Source organism: Oncorhynchus keta, chromosome 10 (genome assembly GCF_023373465.1).
Source record: "Oncorhynchus keta strain PuntledgeMale-10-30-2019 chromosome 10, Oket_V2, whole genome shotgun sequence".
NCBI lineage: Eukaryota > Metazoa > Chordata > Actinopteri > Salmoniformes > Salmonidae > Oncorhynchus > Oncorhynchus keta.
In genome coordinates, this window is record NC_068430.1 from 172,903 (window position 1) to 189,166 (window position 16,264).

The following is a 16,264-nucleotide window of genomic DNA, read 5'->3' on the forward strand; positions in this document are numbered from 1 at the left end:
TCATGTAGTGTGTCAGCTCAATGGAAAATATCTTTACATTCCGATCGCTTCAGTGTTAGATTGAATAAATATATTGATCTTGACAAATCTGTTTGGGTTACAGTTTTTTTTTTTAAAGATCAGTTTCCATTGTCAATCTTGTTCGTCATCCCAGCAGCCATCTGACAAAGGTCAATCTGCTGGGATGACTAAAGTGATGCTTTGTCCATTCATATTGAACCATTTCCATGTTGCTCCAGCCAACACTGCAGCTCTGCTCCCCCTCTCATTCCCTTCTCTCTGTTCATGCTGCTCCAGCCAACACTGCAGCTCGGCTCCCCCTCTCATTCCCTTCTCTCTGTTCATGCTGCTCCAGCCAACACTGCAGCTCGGCTCCCCCTCTCATTCCCTTCTCTCTGTTCATGCTGCTCCAGCCAACACTGCAGCTCTGCTCCCCCTCTCATTCCCTTCTCTCTGTTCATGCTGCTCCAGCCAACACTGCAGCTCGGCTCCCCCTCTCATTCCCTTCTCTCTGCCATGCTGCTCCAGCCAACACTGCAGCTCGGCTCATCTCCCTCTCTCCTTCTCTTCCCTCTATTCTGGGGGGGATGGGTGCACTGCTTTGTGAGAGCAGAGTCCCGGGGGTGGGGCATGGAGCTCCCAAGGAGCAGAGCGCTGGGGGTGGGGGGGTGGAGCTCCCTCTGAGGAGCAGAGCGCTGGGGGTGGGGGGGGTGGAGCTAGATTAACATATTTGGGGAAAAAATAATCTGGTATGTGTTGTATAATACATCTTAAATCTAAAATCTAAAATCATCTTAAATCTAAAAAAAACTATGAATCTGGGGAAAATCACATTTAAATGAAAAATGTGATTGTTGGGTGAAAGGGACTTCATGTGTATAAATGGTTATTGTTGTAGTAACATAATTTATACCATCAAATAATGACCAATAATCTATACAAGGGATGCATAGAAGGAATATTTTAATACAGTGTCATATAAACATGCCTGGCGTTTTGCATCAGTGTTGTTTCTGTGTGGAGGGTCGAGTCTTCAACCCAGTTCTGAACAGCCTAATCCTAGACCCTTAACATTGTTTTGGGGAAACAGACCTACTGCCGAGTTTAGGCCGGGATTCAATTCAAAGCATGTCGTTAGAATAACGCATAGGACTGCTGGCAATGCGCCTTTTTAAAGGAGGCCTCGTTTTAACAAGTTTGATATTTTAAGGTCAATTCTAATAGTGTTTGCCAGTAATGCCATCGCCACTTTAAAAAGAAAGCACAGATAACATTCTACAGATTGAATCCCAGCCATCTCCTTTAAAAAGAAAGCACAGATAGCATTCTACAGATTGAATCCCAGCCATCTCCTTTAAAAAGAAAGCACAGATAGCATTCTACAGATTGAATCCCAGCCATCTCCTTTAAACAGCACAGATAGCATTCTACAGATTGAATCCCAGCCATCTCCTTTAAACAGCACAGACAGCATTCTACAGATTGAATCCCAGCCATTGTCTTTGGAAAATATAGGCCTAGGTCACATTTTATTTACACATTCCCAGCATAGTCTGTTCAAATGCAGAAAGTCTATTCACTCCAGCCCTTTCTTAGAGCCCACATAATGTTGTTAGAGTTCTCATAAATCCAGTAGTCGAGGAACTGGTTCTTCTGGTTCTGCTGGTTCTGCTGCTGCTGGTTCTGCCTCTTCCTAGACAGGGAAAGAAAATGTTAAACCATTAGGCTAGATCAGTACTCCTGAGGTTATTTCTGAAAAGTATTTCTGTCCATTCAGGGGACCCCTTTTGGCTCAAGAGCACAGAAGGCAGAAGTTTGGATTTAAGAGTAAATCCAATGAGGTTAAAATAAAGCGTGTTTGAGATAAAAACTGAGATATATAAAATTGACTTAGGTCAACAATCAATCTGATTTCGGGTTGTTGACAACGCGGCTTTTAAAGGTAATGTTCCCACATTTCACAGACTGCATCCACACTACGTGCCTCAATCAGTAATTACCTTTAAATATAGTGTTGTTGATCAGATTGGATCCTGGCCTTACATATTGATCAGTTGTGTTATTGACATATAACATTGACATTGATTGTACATTGATCAGTAACATTATTGAGATATAAACCATCATTATTGAGACTTACACTTTGTTCATTGATTGGTTGGTTGAAGGCCCTGTAACCGCTGTAGAGCGGGTTGGGAATAGACACCAGAGCAGGCTTATCCCCCTCTTCATTCTGTCACCATGGGAGACAAGACATGGCAGTCAATCAAATCTGGTTTTAGAAAAAACCCTTTATCTGGGCATACCGTGTCATTTCAACGTGGAAATGTGGGTGACCTTGATTCACCCACTCGGAGACAGGCAAAATTCTCAATGTGTGCTTTTTACAGGTGCTTCTACACCTGCATTGCTTGCTGTCTGGGGTTTTAGACTGGGTTTCTGTGCAGCACTTTGTGACATCAGCTGATGTAAGAAGGGCTTTATAAATACATTTGATTTATCATTGTGCTTTCATTTATTTTTTTATTATTTATTTTTTTACCCCCTTTTTCTCCCCCATTATGGGGGAGAAAAAGGCAAGTCCCCAACTGGCTCGGGAGGCGAAGGTCAAGTCATGTGTTCTCCGGAACATGACCCGCCAAACCGCGCTTCTTAACACCCGCCCTTCTGTTAGCTTGAGCTGTTTTCACCCAACAGGACTGCCGCTGACTGGATGTTTGGTTTGTCTCACCATTCTCTGTAAACCTGTCCTACGTGAAAAACCCAGGAGGCTGGCTGTTCTGAGATACTGGATCCGACGCGCCTGGCACCGACAATCATACCACTCTCAAATTCACTTAGGTCACTCGTTTAGTCCATTCTAACATTCAACCGAACAGTAACTGAATGTCTTGATGCCCGTCTGCCTGCTTTATTATAACAAGCCCCGGCCACGAGACTCGCTGTCTGGAGGAGCAATACATTTTCGTGAATGGGCTGGTGTACCTAATAAACAATGGTGAGGTTGGAAAAATACTTTTGAAATTGTGAAAATTATGATAATGCCTGTTTAATTGTAAGCTATTTGAAAACTGAAATGTCAGCCTGTTTTGGTGGGATGGAATTTTGGCCTTCCATGGTGACATAATTTACTGTATATATGAGTTAATAGACCAATTAGAAAGAGTTACAAACATCTCTGCCAATAACAGTTAGTTTTCAGTTTCCCCCCCTCCATACCTCCTTGCTACTCCTCGTCATGGCAACAGAAATGGTTTAGCTTGACAAGGAGTGGAGTGTTGGCATAGACAGACTGGATTTCTGGCTATTGTTATTCGGTGAATGTCAAATGTGTAAAATGTGTTTGTTAAAAACCCCATGAGCTTCTTTTCTTTTTGCAGCAGCAGCAGCTGACCCTTTCCTGGTGTCCACAAAAAAAACAACAGAAAACGTGACACGCTGGTGGACAAGTCGCACAAATGTAAAATACAATACAACTAAAACACAATACGGAGAAAGTCCTCTGAGTGACTCTGGTCAAAACGTAAACCAACTTCAGCCCATTATTTTACATTTATACGTTTTCAACCGCTGAAAAAAGTTAGTTCGTTTTTTTTTTTTCAAATTGAGGAAAACTAAATGAATAAAGTATTATGTGGGCTAATGGAGAATGCAAACTTGAAAGCTGCGCTATTGAATAACAGTAATAACAGTAATAACAGTACTGGTCTATAGTAGTGTTGATCAGAGCCCTGTGGGCCCAATGGGCCTGGTCTATAGTAGTGTTGATCAGAGCCCTGTGGGCCCAATGGGCCTGGTCTATAGTAGTGTTGATCAGAGCCCTGTGGGCCCAATGGGCCTGGTCTATAGTAGTGTTGATCAGAGCCCTGTGGGCCCAATCGGCCTGGTCTATAGTAGTGTTGATCAGAGCCCTGTGGGCCCAATGGGCCTGGTCTATAGTAGTGTTGATCAGAGCCCTGTGGGCCCAATGGGCCTGGTCTATAGTAGTGTTGATCAGAGCCCTGTGGGCCCAATGGGCCTGGTCTATAGTAGTGTTGATCAGAGCCCTGTGGGCCCAATGGGCCTGGTCTATAGTAGTGTTGATCAGAGCCCTGTGGGCCCAATGGGCCTGGTCTATAGTAGTGTTGATCAGAGCCCTGTGGGCCCAATGGGCCTGGTCTATAGTAGTGGTGATCAAAGCCCTGTGGGCCCAATGGGCCTGGTCTATAGTAGTGTTGATCAGAGCCCTGTGGGCTCAATGGGCCTGGTCTATAGTAGTGTTGATCAGAGCTCTGTGGGCCCAATGGGCCTGGTCTATAGTAGTGTTGATCAGAGCCCTGTGGGCCCAATGGGCCTGGTCTATAGTAGTGTTGATCAAAGCCCTGTGGGCCCAATGGGCCTGGTCTATAGTAGTGTTGATCAGAGCCCTGTGGGCCCAATGGGCCTGGTCTATAGTACTGTTGATCAGAGCCCTGTGGGCCCAATGGGCCTGGTCTATAGTAGTGTTGATCAGAGCCCTGTGGGCCCAATGGGCCTGGTCTATAGTAGTGGTGATCAAAGCCCTGTGGGCCCAATGGGCCTGGTCTATAGTAGTGTTGATCAGAGCCCTGTGGGCTCAATGGGCCTGGTCTATAGTAGTGTTGATCAGAGCTCTGTGGGCCCAATGGGCCTGGTCTATAGTAGTGTTGATCAGAGCCCTGTGGGCCCAATGGGCCTGGTCTATAGTAGTGTTGATCAAAGCCCTGTGGGCCCAATGGGCCTGGTCTATAGTAGTGTTGATCAGAGCCCTGTGGGCCCAATGGGCCTGGTCTATAGTACTGTTGATCAGAGCCCTGTGGGCCCAATGGGCCTGGTCTATAGTAGTGTTGATCAGAGCCCTGTGGGCCCAATGGGCCTGGTCTATAGTAGTGTTGATCAAAGCCCTGTGGGCCCAATGGGCCTGGTCTATAGTAGTGTTGATCAGAGCCCTGTGGGCTCAATGGGCCTGGTCTATAGTAGTGTTGATCAGAGCCCTGTGGGCCCAATGGGCCTGGTCTATAGTAGTGTTGATCAGAGCCCTGTGGGCTCAATGGGCCTGGTCTATAGTAGTGTTGATCAGAGCCCTGTGGGCCCAATGGGCCTGGTCTATAGTAGTGTTGATCAGAGCCCTGTGGGCTCAATGGGCCTGGTCTATAGTAATGTTGATCAGAGCCCTGTGGGCCCAATGGGCCTGGTCTATAGTAGTGTTGATCAGAGCCCTGTGGGCCCAATGGGCCTGGTCTATAGTTGTGTTGATCAGGTCTATAGTAGTGTTGATCCTGTGGGCCCAATGGGCCTGGTCTATAGTAGTGTTGATCAGAGCCCTGTGGGCCCAATGGGCCTGGTCTATAGTAGTGTTGATCAAAGCCCTGTGGGCCCAATGGGCCTGGTCTATAGTAGTGTTGATCAGAGCCCTGTGGGCCCAATGGGCCTGGTCTATAGTAGTGTTGATCAGAGCCCTGTGGGCCCAATGGGCCTGGTCTATAGTAGTGTTGATCAGAGCCCTGTGGGCCCAATGGGCCTGGTCTATAGTAGTGTTGATCAGAGCCCTGTGGGCCCAATGGGCCTGGTCTATAGTAGTGTTGATCAAAGCCCTGTGGGCCCAATGGGCCTGGTCTATAGTAGTGTTGATCAGAGCCCTGTGGGCCCAATGGGCCTGGTCTATAGTAGTGTTGATCAGAGCCCTGTGGGCCCAATGGGCCTGGTCTATAGTAGTGTTGATCAGAGCCCTGTGGGCCCAATGGGCCTGGTCTATAGTAGTGTTGATCAAAGCCCTGTGGGCCCAATGGGCCTGGTCTATAGTAGTGTTGATCAGAGCCCTGTGGGCTCAATGGGTCTGGTCTATAGTAGTGTTGATCAGAGCCCTGTGGGCCCAATGGGCCTGGTCTATAGTAGTGTTGATCAGAGCCCTGTGGGCTCAATGGGCCTGGTCTATAGTAATGTTGATCAGAGCCCTGTGGGCCCAATGGGCCTGGTCTATAGTAGTGTTGATCAGAGCCCTGTGGGCCCAATGGGCCTGGTCTATAGTAGTGTTGATCAAAGCCCTGTGGGCCCAATGGGCCTGGTCTATAGTAGTGTTGATCAGAGCCCTGTGGGCCCAATGGGCCTGGTCTATAGTAGAGTTGATCAGAGCCCTGTGGGCCCAATGGGCCTGGTCTATAGTAGAGTTGATCAAAGCCCTGTGGGCCCAATGGGCCTGGTCTATAGTAGTGTTGATCAAAGCCCTGTGGGCCCAATGGGCCTGGTCTATAGTAGAGTTGATCAAAGCCCTGTGGGCCCAATGGGCCTGGTCTATAGTAGTGTTGATCAAAGCCCTGTGGGCCCAATGGGCCTGGTCTATAGTAGAGTTGATCAAAGCCCTGTGGGCCCAATGGGCCTGGTCTATAGTAGAGTTGATCAAAGCCCTGTGGGCCCAATGGGCCTGGTCTATAGTAGTGTTGATCAAAGCCCTGTGGGCCCAATGGGCCTGGTCTATAGTAGAGTTGATCAAAGCCCTGTGGGCCCAATGGGCCTGGTCTATAGTAGAGTTGATCAAAGCCCTGTGGGCCCAATGGGCCTGGTCTATAGTAGTGTTGATCAAAGCCCTGTGGGCCCAATGGGCCTGGTCTATAGTAGAGTTGATCAAAGCCCTGTGGGCCCAATGGGCCTGGTCTATAGTAGTGTTGATCAAAGCCCTGTGGGCCCAATGGGCCTGGTCTATAGTAGTGTTGATCAGAGCCATGTGGGCCCAATGGGCCTGGTCTATAGTAGTGTTGATCAGAGCCCTGTGGGCCCAATGGGCCTGGTCTATAGTAGTGTTGATCAGAGCCCTGTGGGCCCAATGGGCCTGGTCTATAGTAGTGTTGGAAGGACTTGTTACCTTGAAGTAGTGGAAGCGGAAGGCGTCATTCTTGTGTTTGAAGACGTAATAGGTGAGGCCAGCGATGACGCAGACTATCAGACAGGTGACCAGGATGGAGGTGGCCACAGTCCCGCCCCCATGGGCGTGGCCTGATGACTGGGCATGGTGCACCTGGAATGATAATCATAGAAATAGAATTACTAGAAGGGACAAAGCCACTCTATTCTCCCATAATGCAGTTTGCTACTGTTGACCAGAGACTCCTTGTGTGGCTCTGAAATAGGGTGGAATTTGCAATGAATTAGGATTGTTATAACGATCTGAAATTTCCCCTAGTTACAGATCTAGGATCACCTTCCCCAACCTTAACCATTAGTGGGGAAAATGTCAAACTGATCCAAGATCAGCATCTAGGGTACAACTTCACTCAACTGCTTAACCAACTCACTGGTAGTGGCGGGGCTCTGAGTGGGCCCTCTATGACATGGATGATTCCATTGTAGGCTGGGATGTCCCAGGTCAACACTAGCCTCCGGTTCACTAGCTTGAACGTCTGGGGCTCCTGGGGAGAAACAACCGTCACACACACAAAATCAAGAATCACTTCATCCAAAACAAGACATCCATGAAATGAATTGTTGCTTTAAGAAATGTATGACATTATACACTTAATTGTTTTTGTTTATTATTACTATTTTATTTTATTTTTTTTAAATTTGAAAGTTATTAGTAACATGTTGATCTAGAGTAAAGAGTTGCTTGAATTTTGCACAAGCAGCTCCTGGACATTTGTAACAGACCGGTCCACACTCACCTGGTTCTGCTGTGTGATGTTGCTGGGGGAAATGACCACTGAGAGGTTATATCCCAGTCTGGAAGGGATGACTCCGTCGTGTTTCAGGTCCTCATAGAACGTAATGCTGTTGTTAGTGGAGATATGGTACTCCACATCCCGGTCTGATAGCGTCTACATACAGTCAAGAAAACTATTACATCAAATGACTAAGACAAAATTATACATCATTATATAAACATTAAAAAAAAAACAGGGATAGTTCACCTAAATTACAAAATGAAATATTGGTTTCTTTACCCGGTGAGAACAAATCCCATTAAAGGCATGGGACCGATATAATGTCCAAATCATAAATATAGCAGTGATTTTGAAGCTCACAAGTCACATAGGTGATTTGGACATGATGTGCAAAAAAATGACTTTGAATGGGATTTATGCCACAAATGCTAAAACAAATGCTAAAACGTTAGCATTTGAAAACCGTGCCAACCAAAGCATGGATTACTGTCATAGCCTGTGCACAGACTTCTCACTGGGTAAAGAAACCAATATGGCATTTTGTAATTTAGGTGAACTATCCCTTATTTAAATGACAAAAAATACATGAATCCACAAGAAAAAGAAAGTAAAAATGTATTTTTTTTTTTTTTGGGGGGGTCCATGATTTCAGACGTAAAATCACCTCGTTCTCAGAGAACCCAGTGTTGAGTGGCACAAACACAGTGGCATAGGATGAACTGCTGGACAGGAAGTCCAACAGAACTTCTCCCTCTGTGGACGAGCCTGCATACTTCAACAATATCTACAACCAGGAGAGAAAATGTCATGTTGTTCAATATTTTACACTCAAAAAACAAATAACTTGAGATCCATATCACCCGTGAATAATGTACTTTAATTTGAATGAATACAATGAAGTCTGAGTTGCATGTGAGGATGTTAATTTAGGATTAGTCCTGAAGGAAACAACAGCAAACTTACATTGTAGAATACAGAGTAGTTTAAGTTGGTGGCCACAACACTGGCCAGGTCTCCGTTACAGAAGTCCCCGTTACCCACGTACCCACTTCCACACACACAGGACACATCTACAGGGAGACAGACTGGTTATAATATACAGGACACATCTACAGGGAGACAGACTGGTTGTAATATACAGGACACATCTACAGAGAGACAGACTGGTTGTAATATACAGGACACATCTACAGGGAGACAGACTGGTTGTAATATACAGGACACATCTACAGGGAGACAGACTGGTTGTAATACACAGGACACATCTACAGGGAGACAGACTGGTTGTAATACACAGGACACATCTACAGGGAGACAGACTGGTTGTAATATACAGGACACATCTACAGAGAGACAGACTGGTTGTAATATACAGGACACATCTACAGGGAGACAGACTGGTTGTAATACACAGGACACATCTACAGGGAGACAGACGGGTTGTAATACACAGGACACATCTACAGGGAGACAGACGGGTTGTAATATACAGTACTACAGGACACATCTACAGGGAGACAGACTGGTTGTAATATACAGGACACATCTACAGGGAGACAGACTGGTTGTAATACACAGGACACATCTACAGGGAGACAGACGGGTTGTAATACACAGGACACATCTACAGGGAGACAGACTGGTTGTAATACACAGGACACATCTACAGGGAGACAGACTGGTTGTAATACACAGGACACATCTACAGGGAGACAGACTGGTTGTAATACACAGGACACATCTACAGAGAGACAGACTGGTTGTAATACACAGGACACATCTACAGAGAGACAGACTGGTTGTAATACACAGGACACATCTACAGAGAGACAGACTGGTTGTAATATACAGGACACATCTACAGGGAGACAGACTGGTTGTAATACACAGGACACATCTACAGAGAGACAGACTGGTTGTAATACACAGGACACATCTACAGAGAGACAGACTGGTTGTAATATACAGGACACATCTACAGGGAGACAGACTGGTTGTAATATACAGGACACATCTACAGGGAGACAGACTGGTTGTAATATACAGGACACATCTACAGGGAGACAGACTGGTTGTAATATACAGGACACATCTACAGGGAGACAGACTGGTTGTAATATACAGGACACATCTACAGGGAGACAGACTGGTTGTAATACACAGGACACATCTACAGGGAGACAGACTGGTTGTAATATACAGGACACATCTACAGGGAGACAGACTGGTTGTAAGGGAGACAGACTATACAGGACACATCTACAGGGAGACAGACTGGTTGTAATATACAGGACACATCTACAGGGAGACAGACGGGTTGTAATACACAGTACTACAGGACACATCTACAGGGAGACAGACTGGTTGTAATATACAGGACACATCTACAGAGAGACAGACTGGTTGTAATATCTACAGGACACATCTACAGAGAGACAGACGGGTTGTAATATACAGTACTACAGGACACATCTACAGGGAGACAGACTGGTTGTAATACACAGGACACATCTACAGGGAGACAGACTGGGTTGTAATACACAGGACACATCTACAGGGAGACAGACTGGTTGTAATACACAGGACACATCTACAGGGAGACAGACTGGTTGTAATACACAGGACACATCTACAGGGAGACAGACTGGTTGTAATATACAGTACTACAGGACACATCTACAGAGAGACAGACTGGTTGTAATACACAGGACACATCTACAGAGAGACAGACTGGTTGTAATACACAGGACACATCTACAGAGAGACAGACTGGTTGTAATACACAGGACACATCTACAGGGAGACAGACTGGTTGTAATACACAGGACACATCTACAGGGAGACAGACTGGTTGTAATACACAGGACACATCTACAGGGAGACAGACTGGTTGTAATACACAGGACACATCTACAGAGAGACAGACTGGTTGTAATATACAGGACACATCTACAGGGAGACAGACTGGTTGTAATACACAGGACACATCTACAGGGAGACAGACTGGTTGTAATATACAGTACTACAGGACACATCTACAGGGAGACAGACTGGTTGTAATACACAGGACACATCTACAGGGAGACAGACTGGTTGTAATACACAGGACACATCTACAGGGAGACAGACTGGTTGTAATACACAGGACACATCTACAGGGAGACAGACTGGTTGTAATATACAGGACACATCTACAGGGAGACAGACTGGTTGTAATACACAGGACACATCTACAGGGAGACAGACTGGTTGTAATACACAGGACACATCTACAGGGAGACAGACTGGTTGTAATACACAGGACACATCTACAGGGAGACAGACTGGTTGTAATACACAGGACACATCTACAGGGAGACAGACTGGTTGTAATACACAGGACACATCTACAGGGAGACAGACTGGTTGTAATACACAGGACACATCTACAGGGAGACAGACTGGTTGTAATACACAGGACACATCTACAGGGAGACAGACTGGTTGTAATACACAGGACACATCTACAGGGAGACAGACTGGTTGTAATACACAGGACACATCTACAGGGAGACAGACTGGTTGTAATATACAGGACACATATACAGGGGAGACAGACTGGTTGTAATACACAGGACACATCTACAGGAGACAGACTGGTTGTAATACACAGGACACATCTACAGGGAGACAGACGGGTTGTAATACACAGGACACATCTACAGGGAGACAGACTGGTTGTAATATACAGGACACATCTACAGGAGACAGACTGGTTGTAATATACAGTACTACAGGACACATCTACAGGGAGACAGACTGGTTGTAATATACAGGACACATCTACAGGGAGACAGACTGGTTGTAATACACAGGACACATCTACAGGAGAGACAGGACACATCTACAGGTTGTAATACACAGGACACATCTACAGGGAGACAGACTGGTTGTAATATACAGGACACATCTACAGGGAGACAGACTGGTTGTAATACACAGGACACATCTACAGGGAGACAGACTGGTTGTAATATACAGGACACATCTACAGAGAGACAGACGGGTTGTAATATACAGTACTACAGGACACATCTACAGGGAGACAGACTGGTTGTAATACACAGGACACATCTACAGGGAGACAGACTGGTTGTAATACACAGGACACATCTACAGGGAGACAGACTGGTTGTAATACACAGGACACATCTACAGGGAGACAGACTGGTTGTAATATACAGGACACATCTACAGGGAGACAGACTGGTTGTAATATACAGGACACATCTACAGGGAGACAGACTGGTTGTAATATACAGGACACATCTACAGGGAGACAGACTGGTTGTAATACACAGGACACATCTACAGGGAGACAGACTGGTTGTAATACACAGGACACATCTACAGGGAGACAGACTGGTTGTAATACACAGGACACATCTACAGAGAGACAGACTGGTTGTAATACACAGGACACATCTACAGAGAGACAGACTGGTTGTAATATACAGTACTACAGGACACATCTACAGGGAGACAGACTGGTTGTAATACACAGGACACATCTACAGGGAGACAGACTGGTTGTAATACACAGGACACATCTACAGAGAGACAGACTGGTTGTAATACACAGGACACATCTACAGGAGACAGACTGGTTGTAATATACAGTACTACAGGACACATCTACAGGGAGACAGACTGGTTGTAATACACAGGACACATCTACAGGGAGACAGACTGGTTGTAATACACAGGACACATCTACAGGGAGACAGACTGGTTGTAATACACAGGACACATCTACAGGGAGACAGACTGGTTGTAATACACAGGACACATCTACAGGGAGACAGACTGGTTGTAATATACAGTACTACAGGACACATCTACAGGGAGACAGACTGGTTGTAATACACAGGACACATCTACAGGGAGACAGACTGGTTGTAATACACAGGACACATCTACAGGGAGACAGACTGGTTGTAATATACAGTACTACAGGACACATCTACAGAGAGACAGACTGGTTGTAATACACAGGACACATCTACAGGGAGACAGACTGGTTGTAATACACAGGACACATCTACAGAGAGACAGACTGGTTGTAATACACAGGACACATCTACAGAGAGACAGACTGGTTGTAATACACAGGACACATCTACAGGGAGACAGACTGGTTGTAATATACAGGACACATCTACAGAGAGACAGACTGGTTGTAATATACAGGACACATCTACAGGGAGACAGACTGGTTGTAATACACAGGACACATCTACAGGGAGACAGACTGGTTGTAATATACAGGACACATCTACAGGAGACAGACTGGTTGTAATATACAGGACACATCTACAGGAGACAGACTGGTTGTAATATACAGGACACATCTACAGGGAGACAGACTGGTTGTAATACACAGGACACATCTACAGAGAGACAGACTGGTTGTAATACACAGGACACATCTACAGGGAGACAGACTGGTTGTAATATACAGTACTACAGGACACATCTACAGAGAGACAGACTGGTTGTAATATACAGGACACATCTACAGGGAGACAGACTGGTTGTAATACACAGGACACATCTACAGAGAGACAGACTGGTTGTAATACACAGGACACATCTACAGGGAGACAGACTGGTTGTAATATACAGTACTACAGGACACATCTACAGGGAGACAGACTGGTTGTAATACACAGGACACATCTACAGGGAGACAGACTGGTTGTAATATACAGGACACATCTACAGAGAGACAGACTGGTTGTAATATACAGGACACATCTACAGGGAGACAGACTGGTTGTAATACACAGGACACATCTACAGAGAGACAGACTGGTTGTAATACACAGGACACATCTACAGAGAGACAGACTGGTTGTAATATACAGGACACATCTACAGGGAGACAGACTGGTTGTAATACACAGGACACATCTACAGGGAGACAGACTGGTTGTAATACACAGGACACATCTACAGAGAGACAGACTGGTTGTAATATACAGTACTACAGGACACATCTACAGGGAGACAGACTGGTTGTAATACACAGGACACATCTACAGAGAGACAGACTGGTTGTAATACACAGGACACATCTACAGAGAGACAGACTGGTTGTAATATACAGTACTACAGGACACATCTACAGGGAGACAGACTGGTTGTAATACACAGGACACATCTACAGGGAGACAGACTGGTTGTAATATACAGGACACATCTACAGAGAGACAGACTGGTTGTAATACACAGGACACATCTACAGGGAGACAGACTGGTTGTAATACACAGGACACATCTACAGAGAGACAGACTGGTTGTAATATACAGGACACATCTACAGGGAGACAGACTGGTTGTAATATACAGGACACATCTACAGGGAGACAGACTGGTTGTAATACACAGGACACATCTACAGAGAGACAGACTGGTTGTAATACACAGGACACATCTACAGGGAGACAGACTGGTTGTAATACACAGGACACATCTACAGGAGACAGACTGGTTGTAATATACAGGACACATCTACAGAGAGACAGACTGGTTGTAATACACAGGACACATCTACAGGGAGACAGACTGGTTGTAATATACAGGACACATCTACAGAGAGACAGACTGGTTGTAATACACAGGACACATCTACAGAGAGACAGACTGGTTGTAATACACAGGACACATCTACAGAGAGACAGACGGGTTGTAATATACAGGACACATCTACAGAGAGACAGACTGGTTGTAATATACAGGACACATCTACAGAGAGACAGACTGGTTGTAATATACAGGACACATCTACAGGGAGACAGACTGGTTGTAATATACAGGACACATCTACAGGGAGACAGACTGGTTGTAATACACAGGACACATCTACAGGGAGACAGACTGGTTGTAATATACAGGACACATCTACAGAGAGACAGACTGGTTGTAATATACAGGACACATCTACAGGGAGACAGACTGGTTGTAATATACAGGACACATCTACAGGGAGACAGACTGGTTGTAATATACAGGACACATCTACAGAGAGACAGACTGGTTGTAATATACAGGACACATCTACAGAGAGACAGACTGGTTGTAATATACAGGACACATCTACAGAGAGACAGACTGGTTGTAATACACAGGACACATCTACAGGGAGACAGACTGGTTGTAATATACAGGACACATCTACAGGGAGACAGACTGGTTGTAATACACAGGACACATCTACAGAGAGACAGACTGGTTGTAATATACAGGACACATCTACAGGGAGACAGACTGGTTGTAATACACAGGACACATCTACAGAGAGACAGACTGGTTGTAATACACAGGACACATCTACAGGGAGACAGACTGGTTGTAATACACAGGACACATCTACAGGGAGACAGACTGGTTGTAATACACAGGACACATCTACAGGGAGACAGACTGGTTGTAATACACAGGACACATCTACAGGGAGACAGACTGGTTGTAATATACAGGACACATCTACAGGGAGACAGACTGGTTGTAATACACAGGACACATCTACAGGGAGACAGACTGGTTGTAATATACAGGACACATCTACAGAGAGACAGACGGGTTGTAATATACAGGACACATCTACAGGGAGACAGACTGGTTGTAATATACAGGACACATCTACAGGGAGACAGACTGGTTGTAATACACAGGACACATCTACAGGGAGACAGACGGGTTGTAATATACAGGACACATCTACAGAGAGACAGACAGGTTGTAATATACAGTACACATCTACAGAGAGACAGACGGGTTGTAATATACAGTACACATCTACAGAGAGACAGATGGGTTGTAATACACAGGACCACAGGACACATCTAAATGTTGTTGAAAGACTGAATGGAGAAGAATGGAGAGAATGGAGACAGTATAGCTGGTAGGCCTATATTCATAAACCTGATCTAGGATCTGTTTTTCTTTTCTAATCATAATTTCATTATTATATGGATATAGGGGGACCTGATCCTAGATCAGCAATCCTACTCTGAGATGCTTTATGACACATTGATTGGAATTGAGGAGAATTGGAATTTCAGTGTACAGTACTTCCTGAAATTTCTGGAATTTAAATGAAGTCTGTAACAGTAAGTGGAGCCCAACCCTGGCTGATGGTATTACCTGACAGTCTGTAAGTGGAGCCCAACCCTGGCTGATGGTGTTACCTGACAGTCTGTAAGTGGAGCCCAACTCTGGCTGATGGTGTTACCTGACAGTCTATAAGTGGAGCCCAACCCTGGCTGATGGTGTTACCTGACAGTCTGTAAGTGGAGCCCAACCCTGGCTGATGGTATTACCTGACAGTCTGTAAGTGGAGCCCAACCCTGGCTGATGGTGTTACCTGACAGTCTGTAACAGTAAGTGGAGCCCAACCCTGGCTGATGGTGTTACCTGACAGTCTGTAAGTGGAGCCCAACCCTGGCTGATGGTATTACCTGACAGTCTGTAACAGTAAGTGGAGCCCAACCCTGGCTGATGGTGTTACCTGACAGTCTGTAACAGTAAGTGAAGCCCAACCCTGGCTGATGGTGTTACCTGACAGTCTG

General features: G+C 45.4%; 1 protein-coding gene across 3 annotated transcripts in view; it reads right to left on the bottom strand.

Annotated features, from left to right (window-relative positions):
- Positions 1-946: 946 nt before the first annotated feature.
- Positions 947-16,264, bottom strand: part of stab1 (stabilin 1) — a 224,961-nt gene continuing 209,643 nt past the window's right edge. For all 3 annotated transcript variants that reach the window (XM_052526150.1, XM_052526149.1, XM_052526151.1), the window contains 7 exons: positions 8,616-8,722; positions 8,317-8,436; positions 7,653-7,805; positions 7,287-7,400; positions 6,857-7,009; positions 2,141-2,233; positions 947-1,693 (listed from right to left, as the gene is read on the bottom strand). In XM_052526150.1, coding sequence (XP_052382110.1) covers positions 1,622-1,693; positions 2,141-2,233; positions 6,857-7,009; positions 7,287-7,400; positions 7,653-7,805; positions 8,317-8,436; positions 8,616-8,722 — 812 coding nt within the window. In that variant the 3' untranslated portion in view covers positions 947-1,621. The remainder of the gene's footprint in view (positions 1,694-2,140; positions 2,234-6,856; positions 7,010-7,286; positions 7,401-7,652; positions 7,806-8,316; positions 8,437-8,615; positions 8,723-16,264) is intronic.